Raw genomic sequence first — 16,386 nt, 5'->3', positions numbered from 1 at the left:
TCAGATTTTAACTAAAATATCTTAATTTGTGTTCTGAAGATGAATGAAGGTCTTACGGGTGTGGAACGCCATGAGGGTGAGTTTTTATTTTTGGGTGAACTAACCCTTTAAAGCTCTAGGAGGAGTTAGAGTTAAAAAAAAAATAGTTTAGAAGAAAACAGAATAATAACAATGATGTTTAATTGCTACTAATATATTTTTACTGAATATAACTATAAATAATGGAAAAAAAAAATAAATAAAATATTATTCTTCCATGGAATAGCATATTTATAAATTCTAATTTCTTTTTAAAATAACTGACAAAATGATTCTGCTCTACACTGTTCAATCCTAACTCACTTCAAACAGCTGTTGGGTTGTCCTCTTAACACAACCTTTGACAAAGAAATCTGCAAACTCAAGTGCATCTCGTCAAACAAAAACATGGCCAGATATAAAAAATATAAAGTACACCTCCCTCTAAGTGTCAAAATATAGAGAGGAAGTTGACAGAAACACTAAATGGAGCTTCAGCTGTCTTCTCTTTGAAATCAAAGAGAAAGCCTGGATGGGTTCCTTCCTGTGAAGCACTTGTGGTGAAAATTTATCCCACATAAACAATCCCTCACATGTTTATGCTAATTCCTCATTTCCGTTTTTCAGGAACTGTCATTCTACGCTGTAACACTAGCCACCTATTCTTTCTCTGCTTAATAAGCATCTCCTCAAAATCAATTCTCCAGGGCTCCCATCTAAATAAAGACTGAAGATGCAGGATTTTCTCTGCGGGATGGAGCCGCGTTTGTGGCCTATGAAATGCTATACTTGTTTATTTCAAACTGTTTCGAGTGTTGTTCAAGATAATTTGTTTCATAATCTCTTCGGATATAAAACAAAATGAAATGAGCTGTCCGTGACAAAAGTGATTTTTAAAATTTAATACAAAGTTTCATTTCATTTTATATAGTTACAGTCATCATAGTTTAGCTTTGGTTTTTGTTTAAATGTGTAAATGGCTTTCTTTCTTCAACTGACCTCCTTCTGCGGTACGTCCCACTGCCCACTCTGACAGGGTACTGCCGGCCATGTTAACCGTAAGCACTCTGAAGCGGTAGGTGGAAAATGCTTCTAGATTCGACACCACCGCATTGCTCTCAGGTGGAGTTAGAGCATTCTCATTGGCTGAACTCATCGATGGCCGTGGGTTCAGCCAGCCACTACTGAGGAAAACCCTTTGCTCTGGACTGTGACTGGTGGCATTTCTCTGCGACTCGTTCAGCTGCTGCATAAAGAGCTCATACCTGATAATTATACCTGGAGAGAGAAAAAAAGAGATGCATGAAACCTATATATGCCAATACCTTCCTCCACAATCCCTTATTAAGCCTCAGAAAGAGGCAGATGATATTGAGATGTAAGACTGGCCATTGACAATACACAATTACAGCTGCTGCATGAAATTATGTAGAAAAGAGAGGCAGACAGAGAGAATCAGATAGACACAATTAAACTGAGAAGAAATTCATTGAGAGAATCCTCTAAGGGCACTTTATAATGGTCCATGTTAATGAGCTAATTTGGCAAAAAGCATGATAACTGGCATTAAAAGTCATTGATATACAGAGGGCTATTTTGTGACGCTTTCAATGGCGCGAGGCACAATACATAATTGTATGCAGCAATCAACTGTTTTAAATATGAAATGTTTCTTTGCGGCGCACAGTCCCATCAGTTTATATTGCGAAATGAAGCATGGGCTGAGCCTTAATCAAGCCTCTTGGTTGTAGATTAAAGTTCGTAAGGAATTAATTTTCATCCTGGCTGAGATCAAATGGCATCTCTATAATAGTATTTCTCATTATTGTAATGATGTAGCTGGAGACAGCTAAAAAGGAAGCTACGACAGAGCAGAAGAGCATTTCTGCTCCGCCATGGAATCACTGTTAAATAAATGATGTCTAACAAAATCATACTCCCTCTAAATTAAAAAAAAAAAAAAGTAGAGAGAAATTTTATGACTGATCTGTTTAATCTATCTGAATATTTAAATTTAAAAAATACGTTTAACATCCTAGTACTAATCAGTGTGTGGTTAGGAATGTCATAAGCTGTTTATTTATTTATTTATTTTATTTTGTTTCATCATATTAGGTCTGGTGGAAGACAAAAAAAAAATGATATAAAATAAAACAAAATACCCCAAAAATATGTAAAAATATAGCGTTCATTATAACAATGGGAACGCATTAAGCCGGGGACACACCTAAGACTGAACTGAACACACATACCTATTGTTTCCTTCGACTGGAGCCGATTTATATACTCACACATGGAATTTGAACACCGACTGTAATCGCAGACTGAACGCAACTGGCTCTGACTGGACGCGTTTGAGAGCGATCAGTCATAAGTATCAATTTACATTCATAATCGGCCTTACAATCGTTAAGTGTGTGCACGGCTTTAGTTCTCAACCAGGAGACTGGGGCCCATTGAGGGGCCTCATCAAAATTCTAAGGGAGCTGCAGGATGACTTAGAATAATTTAATTAAGGGGAAAAAATAAATAACTGATTTTTTTATATATATAATTTCCCCCCTCAACAACTATTGTTTTAATAAAGTAATAATAGTTCTTGAAACTTCTAAAAAATCTCAAAACTAATTGTGGTAAATTAACCAAATATTGTGGCTAATCAAGTATTGTGTTAGACAGTTGGGGCTAATAAAATATTGTGTACAATTGGAGGCCTTCAATTCAAAAAGGTTGAGAACCACTAACATATACCCAGGCCTTAAAGGTGCCTTAGAATGCTTTTTCACAAGATGTAATATAAGTCTAAGGTGTCCACTGAATGTGTCTTTGAAGTTTCAGCTCAAAATACCCCATAGATTTTTTTTTATAAATTTTTGTAACTGCCTATTTTGGGGCATCGTTAAATATGTGCTGATTCAGGGCTGCTTCCCCTTTAAATCCTTGCGCTCCCCGCCCCTGAGCTCACGACTCTATAATACATTGCATAAACAAAGTTCACACAGCTAATATAACCCTCAAAATGGATCTTTACAAAATGTTCGTCAAGCATCATGTAAGTATAGTATTTATTTGGATGTTTACATTTGATTCTGAATGAGTTTAAGGCTATGCTCTGTGGTTAAAGCTAACATTACACACTGTTGGAGAGATTTATAAAGAATGAAGTTTTGTTTATGAATTATACAGACTGCAAGTGTTTAAAAATGAAAATAGTGATGGCTCTTGTCTCCGTGAATACAGTAAAAAACAATGGTAACTTTAACCACATTTAACAGTACATTAGCAACATGCTAACGAAACATTTACAAAGACAATTTACAAATATCACTAAAAATATCATGATATCATGGATCATGTCAGTTATTATTGCTCCATCTGCCATTTTTTGCTATTGTTCTTGCTTGCTTATCTAGTCTGATGATTCGGCTGTGCACAGATCCACACGTTAATACTGTCTAAAGCCATAAACTTGGGCTGGCATATACAAATATTGGGGGCATACTTATTAATGTTCCCGACGTAACAGTCGGTGTTATGCTGAGATTCGCCTGTTCTTCGAGGTCTTTTAAACAAATGACATTTACATAAGAAGGAGGAAACAATGGTGTTTGAGACTCACTGTATGTCATTTCCATGTACTGAACTCTTGTTATTCAACTATCCCAAGGTAAATTCAATTTTCAATTCTATGGCACCTTTAATGTGTGCCCCCCATTTTTCAAAGTGCCCCATTTTAAAAACAGTAAAAAAAATAAATAAAAAAAAAATGCTCTAAGTGTGTCAGTACCATTGGGTAACACTGGAGGTTCCCAGTCCACTCTGAGTTGAGAGGACCCTAGGGTTGTGATTCTGGGTGCAGGCTGCTGCTGGGGAGGTATCTGAGCGGTAAGTACGATCAGACTCTCGCTGCGAGCACAGCCTCCGTTAGTGCAAGCCTGCAGACTGAAGTTGTATCGAGTGAAGGGTTGCAGCTCCTCAGCAGTAGCCTCTGTTTGAAGTCCTGTGTAATGCATCCTCTCTTCTCCGGTCAGATCCTGTATCGAGCTCAGGGTATAGCTGTCTATTGGACCAGTGGTGTTCAAGGGCTCTGTCCAGTTAAAGGAGGCGCTGGTGGGCTTGGCTCGACCCACAAGGGTTAACTGGAGCTCCTCTTGCTCGGGTACAGCCGACAGGGTGCGTAATTTAACTGCGGCACTGCTGGTGTTAGCACGGATATTACTGGTGATGAGCTGGTAAGAGTATGTTGTGTAAGGAGACAAATCAGCATCTGTGTAATGCATAGTTCCTGTATGAGAATGAGAAAGAGGAAGCTGTCAAATGAGAATTTGGTGCTGATGAAAATGTTAATGATGACATCACTACCATTCAAAAATTCAGGGGTCAGTCTCTTATAGTCCTCAAGGCCTGGTAATACGTTTTTCAAGGTCAAGTAAAAATTGTAATATTGTGAAATATTATTACAATTTAAAATAACTTTTGTATTCTAATATATTTTAAAATGCAATTTATCCTCATTGTAATATTTTGATTTGATGTTTGAGAAACAGTTTTTATTATTATCAATGATGAAAGCAGTTGTACTGCTTAATATTTTTGTGAAAGCCGTGATACATTATATCTCGATTCAATTAATAGAAAACTATATATATATATATATATATATATATATATATATATATATATATATATATATATATAGTTTGATACACGTGTGATATTGCGTTTATACAACAGTTCGACGGCATGAGTGAGTAAATAAATAAGAACAACAACGGAGTGTCTTTAAAACCCTCTTTTGTGCAGCACTACTTCCTATGACAGTCATTTCTAGCGGAGTGATACAAACGGTGAAAAGGTAGGAAATATTGCATGGCTATCAGCCAATCAGATTCGAGAACCAGACAGAACTGTTGAACATATATATATATATATATATATATATATATATATATATATATATATATATATATATATATATATATATATATATATATATATAAATAAAATTTTAATAATATATTTAAAGAATTAATATATAATATATTTAAAAAAACTTTGTCTTTGGGGATTCACACCACATGACATTTTGCAACTTGACTTGAACTAATCTTGCTTTTTCATAAAAAGGTCAAATTAAAGGGATAGTTCAGCCAAAAATGAAAATTTGATGTTTATCAGCTTACCCCCAGTGCATCCAAGATGTAGGTGACATTTTTTCTTCAGTCAATCACAAATGATGATTTTTAACTGCAACCGCTGCCCTCTTGTCATTCAAATAATTGCAGTAGATGGGAACTTCATCTATAAGAGTGAATAAACCTTGCTTAGACAAATCCAAATGAAACCCTGCGGCTTGTGACGACACATTGATGTCCTAAGACACGAAACGATCGGTTTGTGTGAGAAACCGAACAGTATTTATATAATTTTTTACCTCTAATACACCACTATGTCCAACTTCGTTCAGCTTCCTGCTAGTGAGGTCAAAAAACGCGTTCTTAAGACGGAAGTGATGTCTCGCCCATATACTTCAATGAGCGCGAGACATCACTTCCGTTGTCATAGTGGTGTATTACAGGTAAAAAATGATATAAATACTGTTCGGTTTTTCACACAAACCGATCGTTTTGTGTCTTAGGACATTAATGTGTCGTCACGAGCCGCAGGGTTTCATTTGGATTTGCAAGGTTTATTCACTCTTATAGATGAAGTTCCCATCTACTGCAATGATTTGAATGACAGAGGGCAGCGGTTGCAGTTAAAAATCATCATTTGTGATCGACTGAAGAAAAAATGTCACCTATCTTGGATGCACTGGGGGTAAGCAGATAAATATCAAATTTTCATTTTTGGGTGAACTATCCCTTTAATACAGTAATGAGAGTCTGCAGGGTCTTCTATTTTATATAATTTTAATCTATCAACATTATTGCATCACATTTGATTAGGGCACAGAGTTAAAGTATCATTCCAGAACACAATATTAAATTATATATACAAGCAAAGACATAATGGCAGCACCATAAAACATTTGACGTTCAGAAAATCTGACTAACCGAATGGGTGCTGGCTATAGCTGATCTGGATGATCTCTGAATCTCGGAGCAGCATGTATGTCAGTGCATTGCTGTTGGGGGAGTCAGGGGCTCTCCAGCTCAGCTCTATGGCTGTGGAGTTCAAAACCCGGCCGAGGGGAGGAGGCTGCTGTCGGGGATCTGAACAGAAGTGGTTTAAGACAGTACATATTGGTGATAAATCCGTGAAAAAGAACTACAGTAAAGAGGTGGAAGACACAAGGTTAAAGCACCACAAATGCTAGCTAACAGGGAAAATGGACTATAAATTTACAAGAGCAACAATCATTTGTTACATGCAAAAAATGCTAACTTAATAAAAACACTGTACTGGAGGGAGACATTAGGGCTTTGAGAGTCTCTGTGAGGTTAAGTGCTGAACCACATATAGACCCATAAACAGGTCACCTTTCATTATACATGCTGAATGTTTATAAAATAGATATACACTGAACCCAGAAGGGCTATAAAATATAGAAATGTTCAGCTATAACATAAGGATGCAACATGATTATATTTGAGTGTCAGCTCCTGTAAGTATTTTGAATAAAGTATGTAATAAGTGCAGCGTGAATATCACATAATTTGAGTGACGGCAGTGAGTTCTGACCTTAGGTATGCTTCTCTTAAACTTGGAAAGCAATTTGACTATATTGGTAAAATCTGCATTTAAATTACAGTCACTACAACAAAGAAACTCTGTGATGTGATGTATAAGAGGCATTTTCCTGTTTTTGAGCCAAATGTGTTGAGCCAAAGAATTTTACTATCATTAAGGCGCTCAAATAAAGTTCCTTAAACTCCGGTGACATGGTTTGACAAGTTTTCTTTTCTATCTTGAAGTATTTCCTATTAAAAACCAAAGATGAGGTAAGATATATCGAAGAACCTGCCACTCTTTTAGCCACTTGCCTTTAATTTCAGGCAAAATCACGCTTGACATCTTGTACCATGGATGACAGCAATGAACATACTTTCAAAATTAATAAATTCCAGCTACTTACTCCAAAACCAATTTATATTTGGGAAAATATGAGCGCATAAGTGTAAACCAGAGCTCAGCATGAACACAACACGAAAGCACCAAAAACTCCAATTTCATTAATCATCATTAAAATATATTATTTATATTGCGCATATGTTGTTATGCTTATTGCAGTATTGTGCCATTAGCTTAGTTAACTAACTGAAATAAAGTACTAAAATAAAAATTAATTAAAGCTAAATGGAAATATGTATAAAAAAAATTGACAATAGCACATATCAAAATTTCTAAAATCTATATATATTGATAAATACAATAATAGTATATAAATAATACTAAAATAACACTGCTATTAAAAGTATATATTGATTCAGACCTTTACTGCAGCCCAGGTAGTTGTCTGAATCCATGTGACTGGCTCCCTCCACACAGGCATCACATTTATCTCCGGTCACATAAAGCTTGCACAAGCATTGCCCCGTCTGGGAGTGGCACGTGCCATTGAACCCCCCCACAGGATCACATCCACACGGCTCACACCTAGATACATGAAGATCACAAGAGACACAAAAACCATTTTCATAAGATAAAAAAACAGTATCACTTCTTGTGACATTGTCCATGTCCGTAGAGGACATGAAATCAGGTAATTAACCAAAAGTAACAAGTCCAGTTTTATTTACAAAAAACTGTGAGTCTCTCCGACTGGCTAAGATACGAAGAGTTGCAAAAAGTGAATGTGTGCATGTTAGTGCGTGTGTGACTGTGTGGGAAAGGGGGACACTTTGACTAAATGGAGGCATTCACAGTCACCTGTCAGTGACACTTCTGGGAGGGGTGTAGGGGATGGAGGAGGAAAGGCCCTGAGGGGCCAGCAGCGGGTGATGTGGGGGCCAAGCGCCTGACACCCTCGAAAGCAGCTGATAAAAGCCACAGACTCTTAATGAGCTGAAAATTTGTTCTGTCAACTAGAGGGGCGTTTTGGGCTAAGCCACCCGTTTCCCAATGTGGTTCGACCTTGACTCCTCAGAAGGAGACAGTGAACTTTTTTTTTCCTTCCCCCGTCATGCAAAAATGAAGCCAGTTGATGTATCAAATTCTGTGATCAGGACCAATATTGCTATGTTCCACATGCTTACATTCTCCATATTTGAAATATATCAGTAGCTTGCAGCTATCAAATAAATGACTCCAGATTGTGCCTCCATGTTTGTCTAGAACAGGTGTTGCAAATAGAGCTGGAAAGTTTGCAGACAAGAAATTTGACTAGCAACATGAAAAAACAGTGAGCAGATACGAATATGACCTACACATCTGTAAAATCAAACTTTTCCCCCCAAGGTTAAATGATTAGCCGAGCACCATTCTCCATGTAGCCTATGTATGTCATTTTCTGTGATGGCTAATCTTCCCTAACCATATTGTGGGTTTTTAACTACCTCTGTTAGGTGGTCCGCAGCGGACGAACCAATAAAAGAAAACAAAATAAGATGCATCGTCTTATTGATTCCGAGGCGGACAAATGAGTTTATAATATTTAGATAAAGAAATCTTTATTGTGTAGGATCTCCTGATGCAGTTCAAGCTTCCCCTCTAATCAGTTTAAATAGTTCATTTTTCATCCTTACCGGGCGAAAGAGTGCAGCTGGATGGATTGCGTATGCAGTGATCTGTCACGACTCGTATGGATTAACAATTTGTGATGTCCGGTAGCCCTGTTGTTGATGCATTGAAAACACACGCTCATGCTATTTGCATCTCACCAGCCAACAATTAATGTTCTCCCTACCTACTGCGCATCCCAACATCACATTTTTAATTTTTTTTGGGGGGGGGAGAACACTTAAAAGGTAAACGATGGTTAATATGGGAAGCACTGACGATGTCCCCCACTGTTCCTTTTCTTCACCCAGCATGGCTGGAGTAGTTAACCATCTCCTACAAGCCTTCAGGAAGGTCATTCAATGAGACTTCAACCAAACCACCAAGACTTAAATATAAAAAGCATCAAAAGAAAATCTGCCGTATGTAGGAAACGAGGGAAGAAAAACATGAAAAATAATTTTCCAATCCACTGACTCCTGAGAATGCCAAGTTTTCCATCCCCAACTTAGGCCATATGTTCAAGCTGGGGAGCTGCTTTGGAGTATATCATTAAGACAGCTAACATATGATGTATTTACAACCTAATTGATGTATCCAACAAATCAACTATGCAGAGAGCATTAAAATGCAGCCTCGTTTAGAGGCGGGGGACTTTAATGGCTAATTTGACCTTTGCTGGCTCTGCCTGAACCCGTGGGCCAGTAAGCAGCTAACTGGCTCAAATCGCTATGAAAAGTGATGTGCATGATTTTCTAAATGGGATTTATTCACTAGTGTTCAGTCTCGGTGACGGGAGGGAGGTCTGGAGTAATTTTTGACGGTGATTTACACTGTTCTCTTTTACTTGAAGATATATCTTGCTGCATGGTAATAAATGAAAACGTCTTTCTCGAACATGACCGAAATAAGGGTGTTAGACTATAGCACTGACCTGCCAACACTTGGATTAAATCCAAAGAAGAGATCCTGGCACTGATCGCATCTGCGACCAGTCAGTGATGGGTGAGCACACACACACTGCCCTGAGTGGGCAGCACACACCCGCCCCACCGCTCCGACCGAGTGACATTCACACACTTCACACTCATTCATACCCGCCTCCGACAGGAAGAAACCTGCAATGACAGGATGCGAAGAAACAAACAGACTCATTATGCATTTACGTCCTCTTTTGCAATCACTATGAAAATAAAAAAAATCTGTAATTTCCTTGATAAATATTAGCACACTTAAAAAAAAAAAAAAAAATAAAGAGAGTACGGAAATCGAATATACTTGAGTGCAAAATTAATGTAATGTTTTCAAATACTTAATTGCATGTTATTTACAATAAAATGAAAATGTATTATAATTTATATTTATTTCAAACGCAGATAATTGAACTTAAAGGGATAGTTTACCAAAAAATGAAAATTCTGCCATCATTTACTCACCCTCAAGTAGTAGTTACAAACCTCTATAAATTTCTTTGTTCTGCTGTACACAAAGTAAGATATTTGGAAGAATGTTTGTAACCAAGCAGATCTCGCCCCCATTTACTACCATAGTATTTATTTTACCTACTATGGTAGTAAATGGGGGGCGAAATCTGTTTGGTTACTGACATTCTTCTCTTGTTTACAGCAGAACAAATAAATTAATACAGGTTTGGAACTACTTGAGGGTGAGTAAATGATGAAAGAATTTACATTTTTGGGTGAACTATCCCTTTAAGAGTTCTTGTTTTTGACCCACTTAAGTAGGACTTAAGTACATTCTTTATATGTAATTTCAGTGAAAAAGTGAGTTGGTTCCAATGTTGTTTTGAACACCAGTGACTTTCATTGCATGGACAAGTTAACAGTTGAAACATACAAAATACTTCTGTGTTCCACAGAAGAAAGAAAGTCATACAATTTTGGAATGACACGAGCAGAGTAAATGATGACCTATCCCTTTAAGGGGATAAGTAGAGTACATCATTATCACTTTTGTTATGAAAAAAAAACAAAAAACAAACTGCTTCTCATACATTCTTACTAAAATCTCCTTTTGGGTTTCACAGGAGAAAGAAAATCAAGTAGGTAATCATTTTTTGGGTGAAATATTCCTTTAAGAGTGTGCTGGTCCACTTTTCTGTCTATATCTTCTTAAGAATAAAGTACGAGTTGAATCTCAAGGGCTCCGTCAGGCTCCTGCGCGCATCAATCAGACAGGGGGCGCTGAGTTTGAGATGTTTCAATCACAGGCTGCTTCCCCTCCGGTGAAATACGACAGAGGGGCTTCGTGAGGGGGAGCCTGGGGAGGGCCTGCAGAAACACAGTCATCAGTCCCCCCACCCTCCAACAAATGGATCTCCCCCCGCTCCCTGTGCTTTCAATTTACTCCTGCCAGCCCCACTCTCCGTACACATGCTTTATGTGCCGGCATGGGCGGCCGAGGCTTTGGTGAGCAGCAGGTACGCCAGCCTTATTTCATCATTTGTGGGGAGGCAAGAGCTAGGGGAGGGTTGGCCGTACATCCTTGTCTGGTTAACATGCAAGCTTAGTGCCCTCATATCATATGCATAGGCCCATTGGTGGATGTTGGCGAGCATGGTTTCCCTTCTGTATAAAATAGCATAGCTAAGCTGGCTTAAGCTTACATTTTAAATAATAAGACAAAGATATATTGCTAGATATCAGTAAAAAAAACTATGTTTTGGGCATTTTCATGTTGGTTTGACTGGTTACCCACGAATGGCTAATGTGCTTGGCCACTTCTGTGTACTTAAAGGTGCCATCGAATGTTTTTTTACAAGATGTAATAAAGTCTAAGGTGTCCCCTGAATGTGTCTGTGAAGTTTCAGCTCAAAATTGAGATTTATTTAAATTAATTTTTTTAACTGCCTATTTTGGGGCATAATTAGAAATGCACTGATTCAGGTTGCAGTCCCTTTAAATCGTGCACTCTCTGACCCCGGCGCTCGCGCTTGCCTTAAACAGCATAAAAAAAGTTTACACAGCTAATATAACCCTCAAAATGGATCTTTACAAAGTGTTCGTCATGCATACTGCATGCATACGTCGGATTATGTGAGTATTGTATACTGTTATATTGTTTATATTTGATTCTGAATGAATTTGAGGCTGTGCTAATGCTAACGGCTAATGCTACACTGTTGGAGAGATTTATAAAGAATGAAGTTGTGTTTATGCATTATACAGACTGCAAGTGTTGTCTCTGTGAATACAGTAAGAAAAGATGGTAACTTTAACCACATTTAACAGTACATTAGCAACATGCTAACGAAACATTTAGAAAGACAGTTTACAAATATCACTAAAAAAATATGTTATCATGGATCATGTCAGTTATTATTGCTCCATCTGCCATTTTTCGCTGTTTTCCTTGCTTGCTTACCTAGTCTGATGATTCAGCTGTGCACAGATCCAGATGTTAATACTGGCTGCCCTTGTGTAATGCCTCGATCATGGGCTGACATATGCAAATATTGGGGGCGTACACCCCGGGCCCTATAATACACCCGGCACAATGCGACGCAAGGCGCAGAGCAAGTGTGTTTGCTAGTTTGCGTCCGGCGCCGTTCGCGTTTTCCCGTTCAGCGCCACGTCCTTAAATTAGTGAATGCATTTGAGCCAGTTAGTGCGCCCATGGGTGTGCTGGTCTAAAAAAGAGGTGTGTTCAGGCGCATTGCCGGCGCATTGCTATTTTAAGGAGCTGAAAATAGACTGCGCCATAGACCAACTCAAACCTGGTCTAAAGTCTAAAGTCAATGGCGCAATATTTTTTTGTTAGAGCGCATTGGTAGAAACTGCACCTCTGGTTAGGTGATTGGTTTATTGAACGTTACGGCCATTACTCATTAAGAGAATAGGGACGGACCGTTTTTCCGTGGTTAAAATAGCAAAAGTGGATTTGGACACGCCCTGAGTGTACCTGCGGCGTGCGCTTTACACTTTGCGTTTAGATTGTTAAAATAGGGCCCCCCGGCTGTTATGTAACAGTCGGTGTTATGTTGAGATTCGCCTGTTCTTCTGAGGTCTTTTAAACAAATGATATTTATATAAGAAGGAGGAAACAATGGAGTTTGAGACTCACTGTATGTCATTTCCATGTACTGAACTCTTGTTATTTGACTATGCCAAGATAAATTAATTTTTTTATTCTAGGGCACCTTTAAAGGAAGAACACTTCCATAACTTAAAGGGTTAGTTCACCCAAAAATGTCGTTCCACACCTGTAAGACCTTTGTTCATCTTCAGAACACAAATTAATATATTTTTGATTAAATCCGAGAGGTATATGACTCGTCCATAGACAGCAATATAACCACCACTTTCAAAGTGGTGCTAAAGACATTGTTAAAATAGTCCACGTGACTGCAGTGGTTCAACCTTAATTTTATGAAGCGATGAAAATATTTTGTGCACAAAAATAAAAAAATAATGACTTTATTTGACTATATCTTTTATTGTCAAATTTTTGCATGCTTTTTACGTTCAGCGCTTCCAGGTTCTACGGCAGAATGCCGACTTGTTATCAGCCGGTGCTGTTCACGTGAGAAGCACAACGCATGCGTGTGATGCTGACGCAGGAGCCGGCCAATACTGAGTCGGCGTTCTGGCGTAGAACCTGTGTTCTGAAGATGAACAAAAGTCTTACGGGTGTGAACTAACCCTTTAAGTACACATTTAAAAAGTGCACTTTGTAACAATGTACAATTAATCATTTTACTTTAAAATGCATTTTAAATTATTATGTTTTAATAATCTTTTGTTGTGCTTTAAAGAAGTACACTTATTTTGACATGTTGACTTGTATCCGAAAGCAAATGTAAAATACTTGATTATTATTTTAACTGTAGTGTGTTATTCAATATTACATAAAGTTAATATTTGTACATTGTACTAAACTACAATTACAGTACATATTGAGAGCACTGTACTTAAGTCCTTCTTAAGTGGGTAAAATGTACTCTTAAGTTCAACTAATTGCATTTAATATAAATGTTAACTATAATACATTTTCATTTAACTGTACATAACATGCAATTAAATGTCTGAAAACATTAAATTCAGTTTGCACTTCAGTATATTCTTTTCAAATATATCATTCCTGAAAGAAGTACTCTTTTTAATAGTATGCTGAAGCATACTTATTTTTCATTAGGGAACACTACTTAAAACCGTAGTCACCTCCAGCAATGAGCAATTTAATCGTCTTGAGCCAGCAACAAACGTTTCTCTTGTAAAACCTTCTTGGAATTAAAAATTCCCATAAAATTTCTTGATGAGGAAAATTGCTTCATGAGGACTATTTCTGTTGAAATAAAGGAAGTGTATGTGGAAGATACGTATATAGTGCTGCAGGAGTCCTAAAACCCAAAAATAAGTTTGCATTTTTGCCCTTTCAGTTTTATTATCCTGAAGTCAATGCGTGTTTTGACTGGGTTTTTGGTTAAATGCCTAAATTAAGGTCAATGGTTAAAACAAGCTCAAATTCTGCAATAATTAAAAAACCAATGAAAAAAAAATAAAAATTATTGACTTTTTAATCGCAAACCAGGGTAATGCAACTTTTGGGTTGGCCTACAAAAATCTCTAATTTGTTCTAAACTGGTCTACGTTGTTTAAACGCAGGGTTTAAGGATTTATTTTTTTAATGGATAATAAAGCATTACTCTCCAAATAAAAAAAATTGGGAATCTCAACAGTTCTCGAAAGGAAGAGTAACTTCCTCGGAAGACTGTGCTTGGCATACAAAAGTGCAAGTTGGTTTTACAGTAAACAGTGAAACAGTGAGGGTTAATCTTCATTACGAAGACAAAGGGACCAGCTGGTACAGTTGGTCCTGCCACACTGACACTTGGACCCCTGGCAGTGCACTTCTAGCACTTACTATGCTGCAAAGAATAAGGGAAGTGCAAACATTTCCACCCCCTGAAGTGCACTTGAGTCATGAGGCCAGCGCTGGCCCAACAGCCACTGAGGGGGTTGATTGAGGGTATGGACGAATGGCCTGTAGCTATGCTAGTTAAACGCCATCGGCCAAAGTGACTGCCAAACACACTCAATTCCCAGGCACAATCTAGGGAATAAGGAATAACAAAACAATGCAACAGCTTGTGGAGCCAAGAACAAAATATGAGGGAGTCATTAGTTAAGGAAAGGAAGAGAGTGCTTTGTAATTCAAAAGATGTTTACGCAGATACTTCAAATGCGATGCGCAATGGCTTGGAATCACAGTAAACAACAAAAGCTATGACTTCACTGGCATCGCCAACACAGTATAATGAGCTTGCAAAACCTCATACACTTTGTAAATACACACATTGTAAGATATTCAAATTAGTCTGAAAGCACCAACCTGGTTTACAGGTTCCACAGTCTCGGCCGTAGCGTGTGGGCAGGCACACGCATTGACCGGTAGCAGGGTCGCACACGGTCGCAGGCACGGTGCCCATGTGGTCACATTGACATGGTTGACATCCATGTGTGGCGTTGGCAGAACTCAAGTTGTAGGTGTGAACGGAGCATCGATTACACCGCAGCCCCTCTACGTTGTGTTTACATGTGCATTGGCCTGTGGTCTTGTCGCACACATCTAATCCATTCACCGTGCCTCTGAGCTCGCACTGGCAAGGCAGACAGCCCAAAGAATTGCTGCGGTCCAGACTATGGTATCCGTCCCGGCAAACGTCACACCTTCGGCCCTCGGTGTGAGGTTTGCACTTACACTGTCCGGATACCGCATCACAGGAGGTACCGAAAACAGATCCGTTCAGACTGCAGTCGCAGGGAAGGCAGACTCCACTGCCATTCAGACCGTAGAAGTGAGGAATGCAGGTGTCACAGAGGAGGCCTTGCACACCATCTTTACACTCGCACTGGCCGGTGAAGGGATTACAGAACTGGTGCAGGGAACCCCGTGGGTCGCAGCCACAGGGAACACAGCCGTCGGGATCTGTGCGATTGAGGAATTTGAAGCCGTAGTTGCATCGGTCACATGTTAGACCTAAGTGTAAAGAGGAGACAGCAATCAGTGCTATTCCCAACTAGGGCCCCAGGGGGAACTTAAGCAGGTTTCAAGTTTTGCCTTGTTAAATTTTACAAGGCAAAACTTTTGTAAGTGTAAAAGAATTGCATATTTGCTGTCTGAGGAGAGGGCTCTGAGCATGGTATTGGGCCCGAACCCAGAGTACTGTATCTTTGGTTAGGATAGTAACTAGGTGAGTGTGAGGAGATGGGGTGATGGAGGGATGCATAAAAAACTGTTGAGGAACATTGGTGAGTCAGCTACCTATTTATAGGCTTCCTTTTACGCTGATTGGGTAGATCATTTGAACGTTGCTCCTCCCGAACTTTGTTAATAAAACATCACTGAGTAACACAGAACTAACACTGTGACTTTAAAATGTGTAAATCTTTAGATTTTATAAAGTCAAATAACAACTCAACAGACTTTGTCTGCTGGCCTTTTCAAGGGGAAAAATATTATAATAATAAAATTTCAGAATAAAAGTTTTGTATTTCCCCGGTTTATTCTTGAGGTATTTTTTAAATATTTATTTTTAAAGTGTAATTGCAAATTCCAAATAAAACTATTTACACAAAATATTGTGACTTTATATTTCAGTTATTTTATTTTATTTTATTTTATTTTATTTTATTTTATTTTATTTTATTTTATTTTATTTTATTTTATTTTATTTTATTTTATTTT

At 38.2% G+C, this 16,386-nt stretch overlaps 1 protein-coding gene across 1 annotated transcript in view; it reads right to left on the bottom strand.

Annotated features, from left to right (window-relative positions):
- Positions 1 to 16,386, bottom strand: part of ush2a (Usher syndrome 2A (autosomal recessive, mild)) — a 241,331-nt gene that overhangs the window by 185,567 nt on the left and 39,378 nt on the right. Inside the window, exons 12-17 of the mRNA XM_067367352.1 lie at positions 15,031 to 15,678; positions 9,614 to 9,797; positions 7,454 to 7,617; positions 6,075 to 6,233; positions 3,806 to 4,303; positions 1,018 to 1,296 (exon numbers count right to left, since the gene is read on the bottom strand). Coding sequence (XP_067223453.1) covers positions 1,018 to 1,296; positions 3,806 to 4,303; positions 6,075 to 6,233; positions 7,454 to 7,617; positions 9,614 to 9,797; positions 15,031 to 15,678 — 1,932 coding nt within the window. The remainder of the gene's footprint in view (positions 1 to 1,017; positions 1,297 to 3,805; positions 4,304 to 6,074; positions 6,234 to 7,453; positions 7,618 to 9,613; positions 9,798 to 15,030; positions 15,679 to 16,386) is intronic.

This window comes from Chanodichthys erythropterus, chromosome 18 (genome assembly GCF_024489055.1).
Source record: "Chanodichthys erythropterus isolate Z2021 chromosome 18, ASM2448905v1, whole genome shotgun sequence".
NCBI classification, from domain to species: domain Eukaryota; kingdom Metazoa; phylum Chordata; class Actinopteri; order Cypriniformes; family Xenocyprididae; genus Chanodichthys; species Chanodichthys erythropterus.
Note: the sequence above shows the minus strand (reverse complement) of the source record. Positions and strands in the feature narration are given on the sequence as shown.